This window comes from Heteronotia binoei, chromosome 2, assembly GCF_032191835.1.
Source record: "Heteronotia binoei isolate CCM8104 ecotype False Entrance Well chromosome 2, APGP_CSIRO_Hbin_v1, whole genome shotgun sequence".
Classification (NCBI taxonomy): domain Eukaryota; kingdom Metazoa; phylum Chordata; class Lepidosauria; order Squamata; family Gekkonidae; genus Heteronotia; species Heteronotia binoei.
The window spans coordinates 143,516,939-143,540,425 of record NC_083224.1 but is presented as its reverse complement, the minus strand read 5'-3'; the positions used below and the strand labels follow the sequence as shown (position 1 = coordinate 143,540,425).

Below are 23,487 nucleotides of genomic sequence, written 5' to 3'. Positions count from 1 at the left end.
TAGATACAAAGGGCAGAGTTTGGCGACAGTCAGTTAGGGAAAGGCCACCTGTTTCCATGTTAGAAAGGTCTCAGCACTGAAAATCAGTGTGGGGTAGGAAGTAGGTAGAGATCATGAAGCATGCCTGAATCTCAGAGATCTCCTCATCAATGGTAAGCTCTTTGCATTTTAAAGTTGCAAAGAAAATGACAGGCAAATTGGTGTAGTAATGTACTTGACCTCCCTGAACTGTATTCCTACAACTCTTCACAGTTATCAAGCTTACTAAGGGCTTCGGACTCTCTTCTGTTGCTTATGAACATCAAGGCATGTCTCCATCACTCCAGTCTGTATATAACAAGCTCTCATGTTTCATCTCTTTCCTGTTTTTCAAAGAGCGAGAGCCCCTTTCAGCAGAACAGCCAGACAGCAAGTCCACAGGCCAATGAATACCTGGGGGGGGGGGGGGGGGTGTTACAAGTGTTTTTATTCAAATTTTATTTTCAATGCACACACAAATGTTTGTATACACCATATGCAGAATATAAAAATTAGAAAAACAATGGAAAGAGAAAAGTAAAGAAAAGAAATAATAGAAAGATGTCAAAAAGTGTGAAGAATGAGATTAAAATTGTCATGCTTAATACAGTCATAAGTAAACTAGTATCATAACAAAGATAGAAAGTTATCAACAAGAGTTCAGTTGCTGCCTTCCCTTCCAAAAAGAACTTTACATTGGAGAAAGGGCTCCTTGCATTAGAGAAAGGATTCATTTTTCCAGCAGAAGCAAGGAGAAATCCATAATCCAAGACTGCCCCCATACGTGTTTTAAATGTGTACAACTTGATGGCAGAGAGGTGTAACCCTGTGCCATATGCCTCTCATCCAAAATGGTTATTCTGGCAAGGTTTATATAATACTTGGGAGATCTGTGGTTGGAGTCAGAAAACAAGCTCACTGTGCTTTGACCTCAGCTCTAATTTGATCCATTCTTGTATTGTCCTGTAGAGGAACAGTCAGACATCCCACCATTATCTTCCTCACTGTACACCCACCCCATTGTGGTGAGCCATACTTTTGCTGTGCATCAGCCACAGAGTGTGCTGTAGCAGGTTCTTAATGCATTGTCCTTTGCACATGTGCATAAATGCATATACAAATCACCATGCCTTTTTTTTTTTTTTTTTAAAAAGTTCTTTGTGCATAAACATGCAAGCAGATAATTGCTTCCTGTTGACAGCTCAGCGTTCCTTCCACCAAATGCTGTGGACTTATTGGTTCTTAAGCATACACCTTTCTGTGCCGGAAATCATTGTGCTTCCCACCTGTTCTAAATACTTTTCCTTGTTGTGACTGAGGATGATGGTGACAGATATGGCGAGTTCCTTGGGTATGCTAGACTTGACCCTGCATCTCTGTGTGATGCTCCTGCACCATCACTAAAGGAGGCTTGCTGTGATTAGATCAAGGTGGGCTAGGATCCAGTGATGCTACCTGGCCACTCAAAGAATGTAATTTAGAATTTTATGGTCATGCATTCCCTTGCCAGAGCTCACCTTGTTCAGTTGGCTCAACAGGGTGCCCCACATCACTGGTGGGTGAACCCTCTGTCCTCTCAATGGTGGAGAAATTATGTTATGCAGTTCTGGGAGGATGAACATTGGCTGGAGCAATCATCTTCTGGCTGGGAGATTCCCTGAGGTCAAGACTCCAGTAGCAAGGGATCCCATTCCAGTGGATGAACGTGTGGTTATTGCAATCTGGTAGCTCGCTGACATGGTCAGCTATAGGGTTGTGGGCCAACAGTCTGGCATTGCAAGGTCTACTATTGCTGGGATAATTGTGGAGGTGTGCCTGGTGATGAAGTTAGAGCTGCTGAGTAGAATCATTATCCTGGACTTCCAGGAAGAGTGAGCATGTCCTCTAGCAATCCAGTGTGGCCAACTCCATCTCTTTCCCTGACAGAAACTAGGTTGAGTAGGTGACAGTGTGTGGTCCACCCTACAGATGCCACTACTTGAAAATAATGCTTGATTTATTATTTAGTGTGTGGGTTGGGTAAGGTCACAATCTGTTCTGTTTGTATGCTGTTAGCACTCATCCTCTCTTCTGCTCTCATTGTGCAGGTGATGACAGGCTTCACATGTGATTTTCACAAAGTATGGGGGCTATGGATGGGTGCCACATCACAATTAGGGCACCAATACAGCAAGCAAAGGCCTTCATAAACCAGAAGAACTTCTACTCGGTGCTCCTACAGAGAACTGAGACCACCATGGCTGCTCCTTCAACGTGACAATAGGCAATGTGGGCTAAGACCATGATGCCCACATTCTTTGTTGCTCCAATATCTTTGACACCATGGATACTGGAGTCTATGTTTCCAGAAACCCAGCAGTGACCATACAGGGTGTCCAGATCCCACCTCTCATAGTGGCAGATGTGGCCTATCCAACCCGCAGGTGGCTCATCAGGCCATACACTTGTGCTCTGAATCCCCAATAGGCCCATTTCAACTGGGTCCACAGCAGGACTAGAGCTATTGTGGAGCATTCATTTAGGTGGCTGAAGGTGTGGTGGCATTGCCTGGAGTCCAAATTGCCATTCATTCTTGAACGCATAAACTTGGTCATCTCCTCATGTGTGATATTGCACAATATTTGTGAAGAGCATGGCCACCTCATGGATTGCCAGTCCAGGGACAGATATCATGAACTTATCCCTGAGCTGACTGAGCTGCTGAGAGTGCTAGATGAGAGGCAGCAGACTGAGGGGCAATCTGTGCATTATGCGCTCACTCACTGGATAGAGAGGCACCAAAAGCAATGAAGCTAACACAAACAATAATGACATACACCTATTTAGGAGTTATTGGTTTTGTTGAAAAAATGCAACAGACTAGTTATTTTAAATAATGCTGGCAACCAATATGCCTTACATAGTGTGTTCTAGGTACCTTTCTGCTTAAATCCGTATTGCAGTTTTACAACGTTCACTATGTTTGTTAATACATTTGAGTGCAGCTCAGTGTAGGTCATTTATTTTTCCAGTACTCTATTGTTACCTTATGGTCTTGTGGGATGAACAATGCCATGATTAATCTGCATATTGGACATGTTCATGTAGGTTTGAAGATCACCTCAAGACTTCAGGGTTCAGTTTCCACTAAGATGGTGGCCTGAGTGGGTTGTGCACTGTGTGAAACTGTGGCCTGCTATGGTTCCCTTCCTCCTTCCTCAAGCTGCATCCCCAAATCCCCTGGAGTCTCTAATCTGTATCTGGAAACCATCCCTCACAATATAGAGGTGTATTCAAGGACAGGACATAGCAAACACACTGACCTTCCTTTAACCCTAGCCACAGCTCCATCTTGTGTCTTGTCATTAAAACCAGCCTTGGTAGCACAGGGATGAAGAGAGAGGGGTCCATGGTAGAACCAGAAGCTGATCAACCCTTTAGCCTGCATTCTGTCCCAAGATTGCAAGTGAGAACTCTTGACAAAGACATAAGTATAATGCAGGTAAACGGACAAAGATTACTGAGGCAAAATCACCTTTGCCTCTTCAAGGGTAAGTCCACTCTCAACTGGGGTGCAGCTACGTGTTGGGCAAGTCAAGCATTTCATGGCTAAAGTGGTTTAAAAGGTTAAAAACAAGGGAAGAGGTAATGATTTCCCCTGATTCAGTTGCTGTTCTGTAGTGTTGACACCTTTGCAATAGAGCCCCACTGAACCTCATTCCCTACACAAGATCTTTACCCATATGTTTTTGCTTTTCTGTGTATGCACCAGATACCATCACCTATGCAAACACAGTGAGTTTCATCACAAACCAAGAGAGTCCACAAACCATTGTCATTTTAAGATTTTCCCACTGTAGGAAGATGGTCACATGGCACTGGTCCCAGATGAGGAACATGGCACAATAGGGAAGCCTGGCTAGGAACTATTTTCAAAGCTGTTTCACCAACACAACAAGAGAAGGTGTTGTTACCTTGGAGTTTACCCCTTGAACCTCCCCCCCTCCATAGCTCCCGATTCCTCTCCCCCTCAAAAGGTGCAGGAGTGCACAGGCATATATTGTAATCAAAGAGGTGTTTATGCAGTTACGTACATATTGCTTAGGTGGCTTTTAAAAATGGCACCAAAAATGAAGGGACGCTTCCCTTCTGTTGCAGCTTGATTGGGAGGTAGAATGATCAAACATTCAGAAAGGTGCAATAGATCTGTTTACCCCAGACTTTTGCCATTGAGGGGTGAGTATAGGAGACCATCCAATGACAAATGGGAGGCAGATGTTGCTGTCTAATCATATATTTCAGATCTGTCAGGGAACAGCGACAACATCAGATCAAACAACTTGTCTGATCACAACCTGTGATTGGTTGAAAACTGCACCATGGCTGTGTTGGCATGGCAAGAGATTGGGGGGGGGGCTTTATTTATCATATCCATTGAGTTCAATGAGATTTTTTATAGTTACACGAGCATTTTTATAGTTACTCTGAGACCAGAAACCTCCTAGTGCAAGCTTTTCAACACTAACCATGGACAGATGTGTGATCTCAAGAGACTGGAGATCTATACTGCTCTGGTGCACTGTGTTTCTTGAGGCTTATTTTTAAAATATTCTGTGCATAAAGGTGACCTTCAGCTTTAATGGTCCTGGTGCAAATGACAAAGGAGACTTCTGTCATATTGTCCAGACTATGAAATCTTGGTGACTATGAATTTATTTACTGGGAATTTAGAACCTGAGGACTATTATTATACATTGCCTGAAGCAAGGAATGTGTGGAATTGTCCAAATATTGCCCCCTCCCCATTTCTGCATTTGCCATTCAGCTCCTAGTCTCTCTTCCCCAAGTAAGGACCTTTACTGCTCCTAAGACCACTTGGTCTTACTCCAGCATCCAAACTTTAGACAATTTCATCCAGATTCCATACATTGTTCTAGAAAGAGGCTTTCCATGAGATACATGGATCTACAAGAATTGGTTTTGGCACTGGCTCCCAGGTTGGAACTGCTTTTAGGACTGCTGAAGACAATGCAGCCACTTTGAATCAAAATGAATAAGAAGGAGATCCCATGAACCTTTACAGAATCTTTTAAAGTCAAAGTCATATACAGTGTTTTTTCATCCCTGCACAGATTGATACTGGGGTCCTTATGCTATTATCAAGGATGTAGACTGGTATGGTACAGCCTGATGTCATCCAATCTCAGAACTGAAGCAACATAAGTACTTGGATGGGGGATGACCAAGGAAGACTGTGCAGAGGAAGGCAATGGCAAACCATCTCTCCTTCTCACTTGCCTTGAAAGCTCTTTGGTGGGGTCACCATAAGTTGGTTGTGGTTTGATGGCTTGTATATGCATAAAAGCTAGTCACCTTTTAAAGAAAAAAGATAGGCAGAAGATGAAAACCTGTCCTTTTTTCTCTTCAAAGGGCTAATAACAGCAGCAACAGGGTACAAGTTTGATCAATTAATCTGTGCTGGGTGCATGGCCTTGAACCCAATTGGGACTGCAGGTAGCTGTGATTTTACTTTAAAAGTCTAATGGAGTTCTGTGATCTTGGTCGCATCTAGTATGACCTTTGATTTACTTTCTAGTGGTTCAGTGTGTAATTACAAAGCAGCAGCACAAAACACAATGTTTCCACTAGGAAAAAGAAGGTGCTTATTGGTTTGACTGTACTGTGTCCCAGTACTATGCCCCAGACTTTACTGCGGCCCATCTGGCACATGGGGCTCAGGGTGAAGCAGAGCTGCTTAACTCATTGCCTCTTTGGCCCAGTGCTGGATTCGTCATAGAAGAAGAATAAGAGTTGGTGCTTATACCCCACTTTTCTTTACCCTAAGGATTCTCAAAGCGGTTTACAATTGCCTTCCTTTCCTCTTCCTACATCAGGTACCTTGTGAGGTAGGTGGGGCTGAGAGAACTGTAATTGACCCAATGTCACTCAGCAGGCTTCATGTGGAGGAGTGAGAAATCAAATCTGGTTCTCCAGATTTGAGTCTGCAGCTCTTAACCATTATACCACACTGACTCTCTATATCACATGGCTCTCTACACCATGCTGATAGGGAATAGTAGAACAGCAGAGGCCATTCAGAGTGCTCCTCTTGCTTTTTAAGGACAACTTCCTTTGAGCCATTTTTTTTCCAGGAAGCTGCTGGGCTGATTTAACATCTTTTGAGCCCTGAAGAATAATTATTGCCTCTAATCCCTTCTCCAATACAAGTGAATTTACAATGGTGAAATAATTCCACTTTATTCCCACTGGAATTTTGGTGTAGATTTCAAACCACTGGCGGGGGGGGGGGGGATGCATGTGTGTGTGAAAGAAAATTATTCAAGGCAATGACAGGTTTATGGAGACAAGAGAGCATCCTCTGAATTGGGCCCTCTAAGTCTTTATCTCTGATGACATGCCTGGCCCCTTAGCTTCTGACAGCATGAAGATTCAGAGCCTTAATGTGCAATAACTGTATCTCAAACCGTTACAGGTAGTTCAAGGCCATTCTGCATAAACAGTATGCATTGCCATGTGTCTCAATCTTTAAAACTCCCCAAATATCTCATATGCAAGTGTAGGTTAGGGTTTAATGCATCCTTCTACCATAAAAGCATCACTCAAGACTAATGAACAAGTGAATATTTGTTTAAACCCCTTTGTGAAAATCAAACAAGCTTTCAACAGCTATTCATACATTTATGGTCAGATGTGAATCATTCCTGAGGTTCTCTGCTCTGAACTATTAGTTGATAATGTTTGTAGTTTCACAGCATTAAGACACTTGATTTTTTTCTCATTTTTCCCCCTCCCCATGTACCCCCACCCAACAGTACCAGCTGGAGAAAAGGTCACCCTGGAGAATTCTGATGTCACAATGGCCCAAGTGGGTTGTCTTCTGCACCATCCTGGCGGTAATGATCTGCATTCCACTTTTGGTCTATGAAATGATGATAGCTTTCCAGGATCCTCCTCCCAGCCTTGTTTTCAACATAGCAGCTGTCTGCTTTGGGGTGCTCACAGAAATCCTTCTGAGCAAGTAAGTGAGACACTGAATTTCCTCCTGCCTGTTTTGCCCTCCCCCTATGCAAACCAGTGGCACTGGCTGGCGTGTGTTGAGACTCGGTCACATTTAGAACTCTCCTGTGGAGAGTGGGCCATTAAATTAAATAACAGGTCTCTTAGCCCTAATGTTACATAGTAACATTAGGTGCCACATAGTACCACACTTCTATGCTTGTCCTTCTCCTTATTAAACAAACCCAATGCTCATCTCCCCCCACTCCCCCAGTAGAGTCCACCCAGGAAAGGAAAAAGAACAACATTTAATGGTTGTGTAACTAACACTGCAATCCTAAACAGACTTCCTTTCTTTTAAGCCCACTGACTTCAATGGACTTAAAAGGATTTAACACTGCCTAGAATTACATAAATAACATTGCAGTCCTAAACATATTTACCTTCTTCCAAGCCCACTGAATTAAAAGGGTTTGAATCTGTCTTGGATTGCACCATAAGGGATTTTCCCCCCTATTTTTGCTCTTCTTGTTAATTATTTCATTATGAGAAAGGAATTATAAATCCCTACCAGTCAAGACTTAAAATATCAAAGTCATTGTTTAATCCCTTTGAGTCACTGTAAAACTAATTCAATTGCACAGGGAAGAGCAGCTCCACAGTAAACAAAACAGATAGGACACAGAAGAGATTGTACAGTTGAATCAACTCCAACAATTTGCAGTCTGAACTTTCTGTTCTATTCTTCTATAAACACTAGCTCCAAAAGAAATGTTGACTGGTATTTCCAACGTACAGTGAACCATTACTTGAAACTAAATTGGGCTCTTTACCATTCCAACTGATGAGATTTTTACTTGGACAAATATGTTCACTTTTGACATGGTGACATCATCAGGAAATGATTTTATCAGTTTCCTGTGGTGAATATTTCTTTAGAATGCACCCTCATTTGATGACAGCTGACATTTATTGTGCTGTATAAAAAATATGAGAATAAATGGGCTCCTGGGCTTGGTGAATACCATCTGTCTCATGGAATTGCATTCACAAGAAGAAACATCCTGATGAGTTAACCAAGAACTGCATTGAACAACAGATTCCCCTGTTGCCTCCCTACATGTGCTGGTATGTAAACCTGCCCAACTCAGTGGCACAATATATTTCCTTCATTTCTGAACATCCACATGTGGATTTCAATCTCATATGGGCATGCACATGCACAATATGCATAAGCTCAGAGAGGGTGGCCAACCCCCAGTTTGGGATAGGGGGTCCCTGGCTTGGAGGCCTCCCCACTGCTTTAGGGTTATCAGAAAGCAGGAGGGGGAGGAAATGTCCTCCGGGCCCTCCATTATACCCTATGGAGCCCAGGTCCCATAGAGTATAATGGAGAATCAGTCCATGGGTATCTGGGACTCTGCTGTGGAGCTGTTTTTTGAGATAGAGGCACCAAATTTCCAGAATAGCATCTGATACCTCTCCACAAAAAACACCAAGTTTCTGAAGATTGGACCAGAGGGCCCAATTCTATGAGCCCCAAAAGAAGGTGCCCCAATCCTCCATTATTTTCAATGAAGGGAAGGTATTTAAAAGGAACACAGTCCCTTTAAATCTGATGGCTAGAAGCCTAAGCATATGCAATCACAATCTAAATTGGGTACTGTATGTGAGAATTCAGAACATTCATGACTGACTGTTAGACAGGAAGGGGATGCCAAACCCAGTCTATATACTCCATGATATACAAAGTGAAGTGCTCTCTCTCAGTCTTTCACTCAGTAATGAGTCACTTGTGAATGTTTCATTTTGGGAGAGAGTGAAGGAATATTTTTAATAACCAGATTATGCTTCTACCCCATGCAGTCTTTTATTGAGTTTAAATTCATAGGAAATGCAGACTCCATTTTAAATGATTGAATTATCTCTTATCAAAATAGAACTCTACTTTTCATGTTTTCCTTTAGATTAAAACTTTTACTTCTAAACACATGATTTTACTTTCCTGGTTATACAGTTTTATATTCCACCTCCACTTTTTGCTGCTCTGGTTATTAGGGTGTGTATGTCAAAAATTTTCACATTAATTTCATTTGGGATTTCAGGAAAGGAATGATTTTCATTATCTCAAAGTTTCAAGAACATCAATACTATTTGAGAAATCTATTTGGGCACATTTTTCATGTTAGAGAATATCAGCACCCCAAAATCATGGCCCTGAGTTTGGACATAAGGTCTACTGCCCATTGATTCCACTAGGCCATAGATCTGGCCTCTGGAGGCCAGATGTATTGCAGTGGAGCTTTAAAATTCAAAGAGGGCCATGGGAAGACTGTAGCCCAGCTGGAATATGCTCTTTTACTCTCTCTCTTCTTAGGAATCCAGTAGCACCTTTAAGACCAACGAAGTTTTATTCAGAATGTAAGCTTTCATGTGCATGCCTACTTCATCAGACAATGGGGTACAGTCACCAGAGCTACATATACCTGGTGGACAGTGGTTAAGAATGCAAAGTGATACAAAGTTAGAATCCAATGGCAAAATAGTGATATTAACCAACTGAAAGAACATTTTGTCTGGATAGCATTTGCATGGGAAACCAATAAAACAGTAACATGTCAAAATGACGAATGATGGTGGGAGTGCCATAAGCCAATAAATGGAGTCTGTTAATTGCTCTATTGCTTGCAAATCTGGGTTAAACTGAGAACATGTCTTTCCCAGAGGTGTTCCTGCCCACCTAATTTACTTTTTAACATGTAACATACATTATAAACATCATTCTAGTTTGCCATTAGAAGAAATAATACAGTAAAATATAGTGGAAGATGGGTTAGTATGTGTGATGAGATAGACAGACAATATCCCTTATTTGAGTATGTCAATAAAAGAACATTCTGATACACTATTCTAAAAGAGAAATACATTGAAATACTGTGGATATATAGCTATACTTGGTGACCATGGGGTTAGCATATCTATTGAGATTAAAAAAAAAACCCAATATCCCTGTTCAGTCCCGGGGAGGTGCTTGTTCCAAGTTTCATAATAATTTGTAATTCAGCCATTTCCCTCTCTGTTCTGTTCTTGAAGTTCCTTTGCAGTAAAACAGCTGCTTTGAGGTCACCCATTGAATGTTCTGGAACATTAAAGTGTTCTCCTACAGGCTTCTCGGTGTTGGAATTCCTGGAATTAGATTTGTGTCCATTTATCCTTTGGCATAGGGTTTGTTCTGTTTGCCCTAAGTAGAAAACTGAAGAGCATTGTTGGCATTTAATGGCATATATAATGTTGGAAGATGAACAAGTGAATGAGCCTGAGATGGTGTAGTTAATGCTGTTAGGTCCAGTGTGTTGTCTGGGTGTTTGTGGCAGCAAAGTTGGCACTTCAGTTTATTTTAAGCTCTGGTACTAGTGTCCAGGGCTGGCACATGGCAGTAGGCAAGGTAGGTGGCCAACTAGTGCACCACCTTGCCATGGGGGCAGGTACCACCTCCCCATCCCCGCTCATGCTGACCCTTCCCTGTCCCCACTCACAGCATTTCCCTTCCTGTCCCCACTCACACTGCTTCAGATACTCCCATGCTTCAGAGGGAGCTGGCTGGGCAGTGGCCGCCTGCATCCTTTTTCCTTCACTCCGAAGGAAGAAGGATGCAGGCAGCTGCTGCCCAGCCAGTTCCGTCTGAAGAAGGAGAGGGCTGGTCAAAGGATGGGCTGAGCATACTCACTTGGCCTGCCCCTTGCCCAGCCCTCACTCCCGCTTCAGAGCATGCATTGTGACGATGTCACTTTCAGGGGATGTCATTTTGCCATGTGCACAAAGCGCACATGATTAAAGTGGGGGGGGGGGTTCTGCCTGGGGCGGCAGAACCCCTAGCGCTGGGGCTGCCGGTGTCCATGCTCAAATGAGATGTTGTGTTGTTGTGGGTGAGGAGTTTAAGATTAGGGGGTTGTCTGTGTGCAAGAAAAGGTTACTCCCCCCAGTACTTTTGAAAGAGAGGTGTCACTGTTTAACAGAGGTTGTAAGTCACTGATGTTACATTGAACTTTCAGTTGAGAGTTGTCTGTGACCACTAGTGGTATTCTGTTATTGTCTTTTTGGGGTCTGTCTTGTAACAGGTTTTATCTGGGTATCATTCTGGCTTTGTCAATCTGTTTCCTGACTTCATCAGGTGGGTGCTTTAGTTCCAAAAAGATTTGTTGTAGATCCCTCAGGTGAGAATCTCCGTCAGCCGCTCCTCCACCATGCTATTGGTGGCCTGGAGACTGGTGAAAAAGATATGGGTCTGAACAAGGACGTTGCCCCACTTCCGTGCCAACTACTCACATCTCTTCCAGTGCTACCACAACATAATAAAAGAAAGGTAAGTAATCCACTGTGCAGTATGCCCTGGCTGCTCCAGTGTAACTAGTCAAATGCGAAGTGTACCTCATTGTTTGCTAGATCCTATTCTTGAATGAGCAGAACTGAAATAACACCATGACCATGCTGAATGTAGTTCCCAGTGATATTCTGTATCTGGAGGAGAAGGCAAGCTGAATAAAGCACCTAGGAAGAATAATCATCCTCTCACCTGGTGATCCTATTAGTAGCTGCTTGGTCCTGCAGTGATAGTGACCAGTTGTGTAGTGATAGCAACCATCACTTTCTTTGCTTCAAAACAATGTGCCATCTAGGGATCCCAAATGTCTATCTCTGCTTTTTCTGCAAGCCCATAAAACTGGTACCCATTCTCCTATCTACCTGGATCTGGCTGGGAGGATCCCTTATAGGAGAAGCATGCAAGGAAGTCAGCAAAATATAAAGCAAAACATTTGAGCCCTGAGTGTATTTGTCATTGAAACAAAAATGAATGATTTCCATGGAGAATGCAACAAAATCAAACTTTTGAGAATGAAACTCAATGGGAAAAATTGCATACCCCTACAGATTCCCTTCCATGTAACATGCGCATAATGTGTAGCCTGCTGTGTTGAACATAACATACCATAGGATACTAAGAATTTATTCATTCCTGCCATCACAACCTCCCCACAATGCATTCCCAAGTTCTCAGTCTCTTTAAAATACTTTCACATTTTGTTGTTCTGTACCATGATCAACAGCTTAAAACTGTAGCTTAGGATGAAAATGTCCATGTGATGAATTCTCACCTTAGTTTCACTTTATCTCAAATCAAAAGACACCATGCTGACATGATTATCATGAAGCTGTGATGGTCACCATTAAAATGTTGACATTTATTGTTTGAAACTAATTTGCGTTACTGCAAAGTTGCAGGTATGCCCTGTAAATAAGTGTCGCTAACATGAATTATCTTCAGACGCTTAATGATAGCATTTTAATGATGGCCCACTCTCTGTTGTAGGCAACTGTAATTTGGAGGCACAGGAGTAGGAGAAGGGGTAGGGTCAGGCTTTAATGAAGTGTCTGAACAAGCGAGGAAGAAAGGAAAGTGGAGCTTGGAATAAGAAAGTGGGAAGGAGAGGGAACAAAAGCCCAGTGACCTAATCTTCAGAAACAAGTCTGAATTTAAATATGTATTTGAAATATTATGTATTCACTCTGGGAGGCACACAAGCAAGAAAATGCTAATAATGTTTAATTCCTCTTGACTTCTAACCTTTTTAATCTGTTCTGTTGCTCGCTTGGTACTGTAATTGGGCTGTTTTGTATCATAAGGCGAACATATGTATTGAGTCATTCCAGAATGCCTGACATTTTTAAAAACAAAAATGTAGATTGTGGTTGGGCTTTTCCCCTCCCTGTTTTTTTCAGCCACTGAGCAACTGGCTAGCATGTACATTAACTGAGGAATGCAAAATGAGAGGGAAGAGGGGAGAATGATAAAAGGTAGTCAAAAATCAGCCTAGAGACTGCAGTAAAACAGTTCAGCCGCATATTTCTTCCCCATTCCATTTGTTTGGTGGAGTTGTTGTGGTTGTTTTATTTCCTCTTTTCAATAAAATACCAATTGGAAAATCGCCTGGGGATTCCTAAATCATTAGTAAATTAAGAATCTGTTTTTAATAACATTGAACTTGTAAATAATGCATTAATTGACTAGCTTGAAAGTTAGCTTGAATGCTAGAAACTCCGGCTGTAAATGCATAGTGAAAGAAGTCTGCAGTTCGAGGAGGCTACACAACAAACGGAACAAATTAAATATGACAGTTGATATTTGCAAAAATGGTGAGATAATTGGAGGACACCTGCAGCTGTTTTCCAACCAAAACAACAGAAGCTGAATATGTATCCAATCTAAATGTGTCACATTTTTATTTGGGCACAATTCTTCTTGTCCTCCTTGGGGTTTTGTGTGGAGAATTGTGTTTGTTCGTGCCTACCTTTTGTCAGGTCATATGTCTAAACAAGCAACAAGTGCCTCTTTGTCTGATTCTACAGTTTATTGGTTCTGTCACTGTTACATCTTACAGTGTAAAGAAAAAAGAACATGAATCTTATTTACTAAGAGCTGGGAATTCCTGCAGAACATGACTCATGCTCAGATATATTTATAAACTTGAGGAAGCTTCAAAATGTTTACTTGTGGCATTCTTACCTGCACAGGATTCTTAATTTGTCAAACACAACCCTTTAAATGATTCTTTTTTTAAAAAAATCTGTCATCTTAGGTCCAATGGGTAGTATACTATGTTTAAATCTGGATTGAAATTTTACACAGTCACAGTGTATACATGGGATAGTTTTGTAATCACTCACTACCTCTTAACCTTTGTTGATAAAATCACTGTGCAGTCAGAATATGATGATCTTATACTGTTGTGATGTAAGAAATATTTTGAAATCATTTGGCATATTAACTTCTTGATGCAGCAATTCCTCAGAGGAGCAAGAGTTTGATTAAAAAAGAAACTCTCCCATTTACACTATCTGCCCCAGCTAATCCACATGTTCATTTTTTATATACATATGAAGAAAGTGATATGGCAGCTTGTGTATGCAAGTGTAGTGTGAGCACATCCAAGCACACTCAGAACTCTGGGTCAGGCTGAAGAAAAAGAAGAGTTGCTTTTTTATACTCTGCTTTTCTGTACTTTAAAGCGTCTCAACGCAGCTTACAATTGCCTTCCCTTCCTCTCCCCACAACAGACATCCTGTGAAGCAGGTGAGGCTGAGAGAGTTCTGAGAGAATTGTGACTGGTCCAAGATCATCCAGCAGGCTTCAGGTGGAGGAGTGGGGAATCAAACCTCATTCTCCAGAATAGAGTCCGCCACTGCATCATGCTGGCCGAGCCCTAAAGAAATAATGGAATATACAACGAAAATAGAAAAGGAAGTGATCAGTGATTAGAAAGAATAAACTGTGGGAGACAATCCCACTGAGCTTTAACACAACGTAAAACAACCATCCCAAGGAACTGCATGTGCCAATATTTCATACATTGTTGAATTTTCTGTTCTTCTCCACCATACAGTGGGCCAAAGTTGCCAAAGTTAAGGGAGTATTAACTTATGCAAAACAAACTGGTTTTGAAATTAGACAGGAATTTGTGCCCTATTAATCATAATAACCATGGACCATATTGTTAGTCTCAAGAGACATGTATGAGCTGTCCAGATTGATTCACAAGAAAATTATGTTTGAAATGTCATCTCTGCAGAATGGGAGAGATTAGCCTCTCTGGCTATACTCTTCTCTAACACTGAAATAAAATAATTGACCAAGCAATGGATGGGTTTTCTGAGTAAATGCCCAGTTCCCACTGAGCATCCATTACTTAGAGTAGTTTCTCCCACCCCAGAACTAGAGCACACTGAGGAAAGCTTTATGAGGCAATTCCCACAGTGCCATGTAAGTTGGCTGTGAATCCTGCAAGCCTTCTGTATGTCCTTCTCAGATGACAAAACACAGATATTCATTATCAAAAGCAGGAGTGGAAAGACCTGAAATTTAACTGTAAAAGAAAAACTCCAAACATTGGCCTGGAATGTGCTAACTGAAGACACGAGGTATTTAAAAGAAACACTCAAGAAATTGTGTCAACTTTGCTTTGAGGGCAATTATGCCACTATTACTGTTTTGGTTTGGGGATTTTTTTTTTTTGTATTTATCTTGATTAGTCCAGCATCCAGGAGACACTGAGACAATATCTGATGACAGACTGTGTTCTTACTTACACTGCAAGTATGATATCATTGAGACAAATTGCACAGCAGCTGGGAAAATGATCAGAGTCTCTTTTTCCTGCCATCAAACATGCAATTCTTCCTCCTAGATGTAGAAAATGTATATGTATTGAAATTATTCATCCCATGTGGAAATGAATTTGGTGTTCCTTTGTGAAGGAATCAAACTAGTAGTGTTTTATACAAAAATAACTCATGCATTACTTACCAGTTATGGTCATCTATCACTTCACACAAAATGTTATCAAAACATATTTTGCATGATCAAAATAGGATCTGAACTGGCTCAGACAGGACTAACAGCCTTGCATATTCACCAAGCACATACCAACTACTCGGCAAGAAGATGATCAGATGCTGGATGAGTGAGTAATAGTCCACATCTATTCATCACCCAGTGACTACTTACATTGCTAGTATGTGGCAGAAGTTCAGCTCCAAATCATTCTTATATTTAGCTGGTCTAACAATGGATTTCCATTGTCTTCAAACAGTTATACACATTCAAGGTTATGGCTTTACCGTTCTGGCAAAGCTGCTTAGTGATGGCACTGAAACCATTGCTTGTTTTTGAGTACCCAGCTTGCTGGGGGTGAAGTAGAATAGTAGATGACTGGGGAAAGCAATGGCAAACCACCCTGTAAAAAGTCTGCCAAGAAAATGTCATGATGTGACATCATCCCATGGGTCAATAATGACTCAGTGCTTGAACAGGGGACTACCTTTACCTTTTTGGTGTACCAGTTTGGTGTAGTGGTTAAGTGTGTGGACTCTTATCTGGGAGAACCGGGTTTGATTCCCCACTCCTCCACTTGCACCAGCTGGCATGGCCTTGGGTCAGCCATAGCTTTGGCAGAGGTTGTCCTTGAAAGGGCAGCTGCTGTGAGAGCCCTCTCCAGCCCCACCCAACTCACAGGGTGTCTGTTGTGGGGGAGGAAGGTAAAGGAGATTGTGAGCTGCTCTGAGACTCTTCGGAGTGGAGGGCGGGATATAAATCCAATATCTTCTATATCTTCTTTTTAAAGAACAGTGTATCTGCAGTGGTAGCATTTGATAACCGTTTTCTATCAAGTTGAAGTGGGGTGGCCAATCCCTATCAAGTTGAAGTGGGGCGGCCAATCCCCCTGTAGAGGCAGGGGATCCCCCGGCTTGGAGGCCCTCCCCCGGCTTCTGGGTCATCAGAAAGTGGGGGGGGAAATGTCTGCTGGGCATTATTCCCTATGGCGACCGATTCCCATAGGGTATAATGGAAAATTGATCCATGAGTATCTGGGGCTCTAAGGGGGCTGTTTTTTGAGGTAGGCACCAAATTTTCAGCATAGCATCTGGTGCCTCTCCTCAGAACATCTCCCAAGTTTCAAAAAAGATTGGACCATGGAGTCCAATTCTATGAGCCCCAAAAGAAGATGTCCCTATTCTTTATTATTCCAAATGGAGGGAAGGCATTTAAAAAGAGCACGGTCCCTTAAAATGTGAAAGCCAGAACTCCCTTTGGAGTTCAATTGTGCTTGGCACACCATTGCTCCTGGCTCCACCCCCAAAGTCACCAGATATTTCTTGAGTTGGACTTGGTAACCCTAAATTGTAGCATGAATGAAGAGCCACATTCTGCTGCAATCAATAATGCAATGGACAGTTATTTTTTCCCTACTCCCTTAAATCTTCAGTAGTGTTTGCTAGGTCCTAATTTCAGTGGATTTTAGAATCTGTTGCCTGTCCTTTTAGCTAGTGCTCCAAAGGATCATTGTTTCAAAGTCAAAAGCAGAATATGCTTCAATAATGCCATCACATGGCCATATCTTCAGGGAATCTGAGTGTTCTTGTTCACTGCCAGTGTTAAACCAGCTCTGATTCTCCTCCATTTTTAAAAGGGGTGTGTGTGTGTGTTTGTATTCTAGAATATATTAACTGAGTGGGACCATTTAGCTCCTTTAGATCACCAGGCATTATTTATGGCTTTCTTTTTGTGTCAGTATGGGAAGCCTATGTGTGGAAAAGTGGCCTATAAAAACATATAATGATGACATGTTTTCATAGAGTTTTATTATTATTTAAACTCTAAGTAGTTTTTATTTGGCAATGGAAGTGAGAGGTTGAAAAAATATCTTTCTCAAGCAGAAAAAAAGAGCTAGGGAATATAACAATCCTTATCTCACTGTCGTGTAGCCTTTTGTTTCCCAGAAAACCTTAAAATGGTTCATTTGAAATGGTGGCTAATTAAGGCATTTGGAGTTTACACACTATACTGAGGGCCAAGCTAAATGTGATGTTTTGCTACAGCTCTCATACAGTCAGGCAGCAACTACTGGAAACTAAGTTCCCAAGTGCTTTGGAGGCCCAGTCCTGATTGCAACTATAGCATGATGGGAGGAGGGGCTTCAGAGAACCTTCTTATTTCATTCCTGCTAAGTACTGACTTAAAGCCAAGGATAGATATAAAAACAGGTTCTGTTGAGAAAATTAGGGTAACCTGGAGAAAAGGCACAGTAGAATCTAGGATTGCCCATCTCTAGGAAGGGTCTGACAATCTCCCAGAATTACAACTGATCTCTACACTGTAGAGACCCATCCCCTTGGATAAATTGCTGCTTTAGAGGGTGGACTCTATGGCATTATACTGAGGTCCCTCCCTCTTTTCCCAAACCAAACCCTCCCCAGGATCCAACCCCAAATATCCAGGAATTTCCAAACCCCCAGGTGGTAACCCTAAAGCAAACAGGAGACCGAGAGTCAACTCACATATTACAAAGTCCTCATGTCCCATACAGCATGTGTGCCCACAACAAGACATGCAGCTGGAGTTTCATGTAAGGATCTGCAAAAAAAAAAAATTGATAGTACACGGATTCGGAAATATACGGGGGGGGGGGGAAATACGGAATCCCGTATATTTCTGAATTCCGTAGTCAGAATAGCCACATATACGGTAGATGTGCGGCTATTTCCAAATATACGGCCCCATTATACCCTATAGACCATTGAAATCAATGGCAAATAGGGTATATTTGAAGCCGCCTGGAGGGGAGGCGGTTTGAGGGAGAGCCCCCAAATTTGCAGGGGACCTGCAGGGGACTCTCCCCTACAAACCCCCCAGATCCCAAAAAGATTGGGCTAGGGGGTCCAATTCCTGGGGCACCCAAATCCAAACCTAACTTCACACCAGAGAATCTCTATAGGACCCAAATGCACTATATACATCTATCAATTCTATGAACCCTGCCAAACAAAACACAATCTGCTCAAGGTCTGCTCTGCAGACCTGGCTGCAGCAAACCCAGATGCCAGCTCTCCAGCCCTGCCCCAAAGAACGCGGGGAGAGCTGGCCAAGCACAACAAGCATGCTGGCTCTGGGTCTCTCACCCAGGTGCCAGCTTCCCTGCCACAGAAAACATAATCTACAGATGCCAGCTCTCCAGCCCTGCCCCAAACAACACAAGAGAAGTGGTGGACCACACCTAGCTCCACATCATTCTGTATCTGACACAAAGCAAGAAGCAGTTAGACTTACCTTGAGTGATGGATGGTTGGCTGGTCTAGGCTCTTCTGCGTTACCCAGGGTGCAGCTTTTGATAAAGTTCCTCATCAAAGGCTCCTTAGAAAGCTTGAGAGTCATGGAGTTAAAGGACAGGTCCTCTTGTGGATCAAAAACTGGCTGAGTAATAGGAAGCAGAGAGTGTGTATAAATGGGCAGTCTTCGCAGTGGAGGACGGTAAGCAGTGGGGTGCCGCAGGGCTTGGTACTGGGTCCCATGCTCTTTAACTTGTTCATAAATGATTTAGAGTTGGGAGTGAGCAGTGAAGTGGCCAAGTTTGCGGATGACACTAAATTGTTCAGGGTGGTGAGAACCAGAGAGGATTGTGAGGCACTCCAAAGGGATCTGTTGAGGCTGGGTGAGTGGGCGTCAACGTGGCAGATGCGGTTCAATGTGGCCAAGTGCAAAGTAATGCACATTGGGGCCAAGAATCCCAGCTACAAATACAAGTTGATGGGGTGTGAACTGGCAGAGACTGACCAAGAGAGAGATCTTGGGGTCGTGGTAGATAACTCACTGAAAATGTCAAGACAGTGTGCGTTTGCAATAAAAAAGGCCAACGCCATGCTGGGAATTATTAGGAAGGGAATTGAAAACAAATCAGCCAGTATCATAATGCCCCTGTATAAATCGATGGTGCGGTCTCATTTGGAGTACTGTGTGCAGTTCTGGTCGCCGCACCTCAAAAAGGATATTATAGCATTGGAGAAAGTCCAGAGAAGGGCAACTAGAATGATTAAAGGGCTGGAGCACTTTCCCTATGAAGAAAGGTTGAAACGCTTGGGACTCTTTAGCTTGGAGAAACGTCGACTGCGGGGTGACATGATAGAGGTTTACAAGATAATGCATGGGATGGAGAAAGTAGAGAAAGAAACACTTTTCTCCCTTTCTCACAATACAAGAACTCGTGGGCATTCGATGAAATTGCTGAGCAGACAGGTTAAAACGGATAAAAGGAAGTACTTCTTCACCCAAAGGGTGATTAGCATGTGGAATTCACTGCCACAGGAGGTGGTGGCGGACACAAGTATAGCCACCTTCAAGAAGGGTTTAGATAAAAATATGGAGCACAGGTCCATCAGCGGCTATTAGCCACAGTGTATGTGTGTATATAAAATTTTTTGCCACTGTGTGACACAGAGTGTTGGACTTGATGGGCCGTTGGCCTGATCCAACATGGCTTCTCGTATGTTCTTATGTTCTAACTACCGGCACTGGGCCGCCCTGACTCTGGGACGCTCGACCTTCTGGGAGAGCTCATCTCACCAGCGATTGAGCTCGTTGGCCCACTCAGCGACTGTGCCCTTAAGGCGCAGGTCTAACATGGTCGCCATCATGTAGACCTTATCCTGGGTGAAAGTCTGAAAGCGGGCCTCAAGCCCTTCCTGCAGCCTAACAACCAGGGCACGCACCGCTGGAAGAACGTCTGCACGGCCTTGAGCTGGCACTAGAAATGAGGCCAGGTCCTCATGGGCCATCTGGACCATGGGGACGACCAGTGCAATGCTCGCCGTGTCAGACGAGAGCATTTCTATGTGGGTCTTGAAGGGCCCAAGAACCTCCACGGTCTGAGAAATGACCACCCAATCCTCTTGGGTGAGACGGTTCTCATCCCGAAAGACCCTCGTCTCAGAGACAAAGGGCTGCTCTCTGCTCCACCATGCGCTCCAGCATGGCACAGGTGGAGTTCCAGCATGTGCTGACGTCACCGATCAGGGGGTGCCCTGGTACGCCTGTCAGTGTCTGTTTCTCACGCAGCCGATACGATTCCGTATTGCTGCGTGAGAAGTGACCCGTGATGTGCCGACACTTCGGGAGCAGAAGTCCGTACTCATGGGTCACGGCTAGATACCAACGATCCTGGCTTTTTGTCTGGCCCAATGCGTCCTTAACCACGAGGTGGAGAAGGTGGGCCACGCATGGAAGGCATTTTAGGCCCTGACGCTGGACAGCCGCCTTGATGTTGGAGCCCATGGCAACGTCCCCACTGCCTACCCAGCCCTCTAACTGCCATGAGAGGATGGCTCTGAGAGTGTCCGCCATGTGCAGCGCGTCGACTGCTTCGGTGTGCAGCAAGGCCCAGCGATAGCCGGCCTGGCGGCCCTGACCCTGGCTGCCGCTACTGCTGCCACACCCACCCCCCACACTGCACTGCCCCCAGCTCTCTGGGTTGCCACCAACGCACAGTCAGAGAGAGATACCTCTCGAATGCATGTTGGGAGCTCCAGATATCTGAGGTGAAATGAACAGTCCCCCCGGCAGCATGGGACAAATGCTCCTTCACCACTGATCTGGTCGCCCTGAAAACAGCTGGCACAATGGTCCTGCTAATGTTGGTTCTCGCAGGAACTTTGTACCAGGGCACCAGGTACTCAAGCAACCCTAGCACCCCAGGATTCTCGATCACTGAAAATGGAAGCCCATAGGCGATCAACCTGGCAAGGTTCCAGACAATCACCCTCCTGCCATACCTGATTCCCCCTTTTGGCACACAGGTGCATCCCCCACCAAACATCTCAGGCAGAGATGCCTGGAGTCCCTGTACTCCCATGGAACACTCCTGGAGAGCGGAGGTAGTCGCGATGGGACAGACCTCCTGGCTGGGTGGTGTTGGCCGCTTGGGCACCACAGCACCAGCCTGATTCTCCCCCTTAAGAAGCACCCCCGGGTGCTGCTTCCGCAGGTGATTCTGCATCCCCCTCGGAGTCAGGTGGGCAGGGTCCCGCCCACGACTGATCCGGGCCCTGCACAGCTGGCGCTGAGCATAGCGTGGATCCTCCATAAGTTGGAAATGCTTCCAGACTTCGGAGGTGAACGAATGCCCAAACTGACTGGCAGCTTGGGTGTCCGGAGCCACCTCCTTTGAGGTGCTCAGAGCAGACACATTGTGTTTCGGGGTGGCAGGAGGGGCTGGCCACCGGGGGGAAGTGGGCGGAGATGGAGGCACCTCGTGTGTCTCCATCTCTCCCCCCTCCACCCCATGTGGCCTCCACTCCTGAAGGACTGCTGGTGCCTGAAGAAACCGAAGAAGGGGGCTGGTCCTCCTCAACCAGCTTCTCCTCCAGCTCCTGCATGACACTCTGCACCCTCCTTGGGGTGATCGTTTTGGACAGAGAACTGTCCCCAAAGCTCATCTCCAAGGAAGTCTTCTCTTGCTGCCCCTCCTCCGGCTGCTGAGGCCGAGCGACATCAGCTGGAGGAGAGACTGTCCAAGCAGCAGACCCCTGCTCGGTGCCAGCGTCTACTGGCACCTCTGCTGAGGCCGCCCCAGCAGCAGCCTCGATGAAGGGCCCAAGGCGGGCCTTCTTCTTCATCACACTCCGGCCAGAGGTCGGAGTGCTGGAAGGCAGCTGTGGAGTGGCCCCACGCACAGATGGGGGGGAGACCTGGGTCCTCCCCCTCCCCTCCACCCCTCTAGTCTTCTCCTTGGCCTTGCCCCCAAGGCCCCTCTTCTGCTGCCTGTCACTCATGTCACCCTTGGCCAGTCTCACACAACCTGAACTGAGAGTGGGGTTTTTTACAAACCTAACTCACTGCACTGTACCCTGTACCAACAGGTGCCCTGACTTCTTTTTAAGAACCCTCCCACCAAAACTTTGTTTTGTTTTTTTGGTCCCTAACCTGTCCCTCTTTGGGTTGGGGTAGTAGTAGTCTGGTAAAGTTTAGGAGACCAGGTGATCCTGCCTCTACCTGGCTACAGTTTTTAAAAGGCTACCTTGAGATGAAGTCAATCCTTGTTATATCCTCCTAGTTAAACTTCTCCTAACTAGATCCTGGGACAAACCTGATTTCCTTGCAAACTAGAAATCAGGTGTTCCCTATAACTTGAGAGAAGCTGTGGTTTACCCTATGGAAATCTAAGGATGCACCAGCTTTCAGTGGCTGAAAGCAAGATGCACTGCAACCCTAGTCTCTTTAAAAGGGAGCCTGATGTGGTCTAGTAGTCACACTGCCTTTTATGAGAAACCTAAAATCTTTTTAAATCACCCCTATCTGGCCTACTTGAATTTTGAAAGGAGATAAAGCCCTAAACTGGATTAATTTTTTTTTAATTTCAAAAAACACAATCCCTAAAAACACCCTTATTGGTGGGGCAGCCTATTTAGTGTCCCTAGCCAAACCAAAAGCACACCCAGACTCCAAAAATAACTCTATAAAAACATGAAAGTGACCCAGCCCACACAGCCCACACACAACCTCACCAACCCCCACACCAACCAGAGGTAATTTAAAAAAACCAAAACGTTACAGAAAGAAACTTAACTTTTAACCCACCACCCACTACCCCAAAATACCACCACAATCAGAAAAGGCCAAGCAACTCAACTGTTAAAAAAGTGGCCTTTTCACCAATAAGAAACCTCAGGCCAAATCAGTTAACAACACCACCACCCCTTAAAACCAGAACCAGGAAAAGGGGGACAACAGGACAGGAGGACGCAAAACCTGCAGCAATAGAGAATAGATCCAAACAGAAGGCCAACACAAACTCAACTGTTAAAAAAGTTGCCTTTTAAACAATGAAAATTAGGCCAAACAGCACCCCCCCCAAGAATCAGAACCAGAAGAGAAAAGGAACAGCAGCAGCACAACACAGCAGCAACAAATCAAACACAGAATCCTTTTTAAACAGTAAAAAAAAAAATATTTTTTAACAATACAGGAACTTTACCAACCCCTCCCTACCAAAAAAACCTTCACCCTAACCCCAAGAAATCCAAGCCACCCAAATCAGGAAAAGTAAAAGGACACTGCACTTTTAAAAGTCCTCTCACTAAAGTAAGATATGG

General features: G+C 44.1%; 1 protein-coding gene across 1 annotated transcript in view; it reads left to right on the top strand.

The window, feature by feature from the left end:
* Positions 1-23,487, top strand: part of LOC132566777 (uncharacterized) — a 434,283-nt gene that overhangs the window by 366,110 nt on the left and 44,686 nt on the right. The window contains exon 4 of the mRNA XM_060232157.1: positions 6,831-7,036. Within this exon, the coding sequence (XP_060088140.1) occupies positions 6,831-7,036 (206 nt within the window). The remainder of the gene's footprint in view (positions 1-6,830; positions 7,037-23,487) is intronic.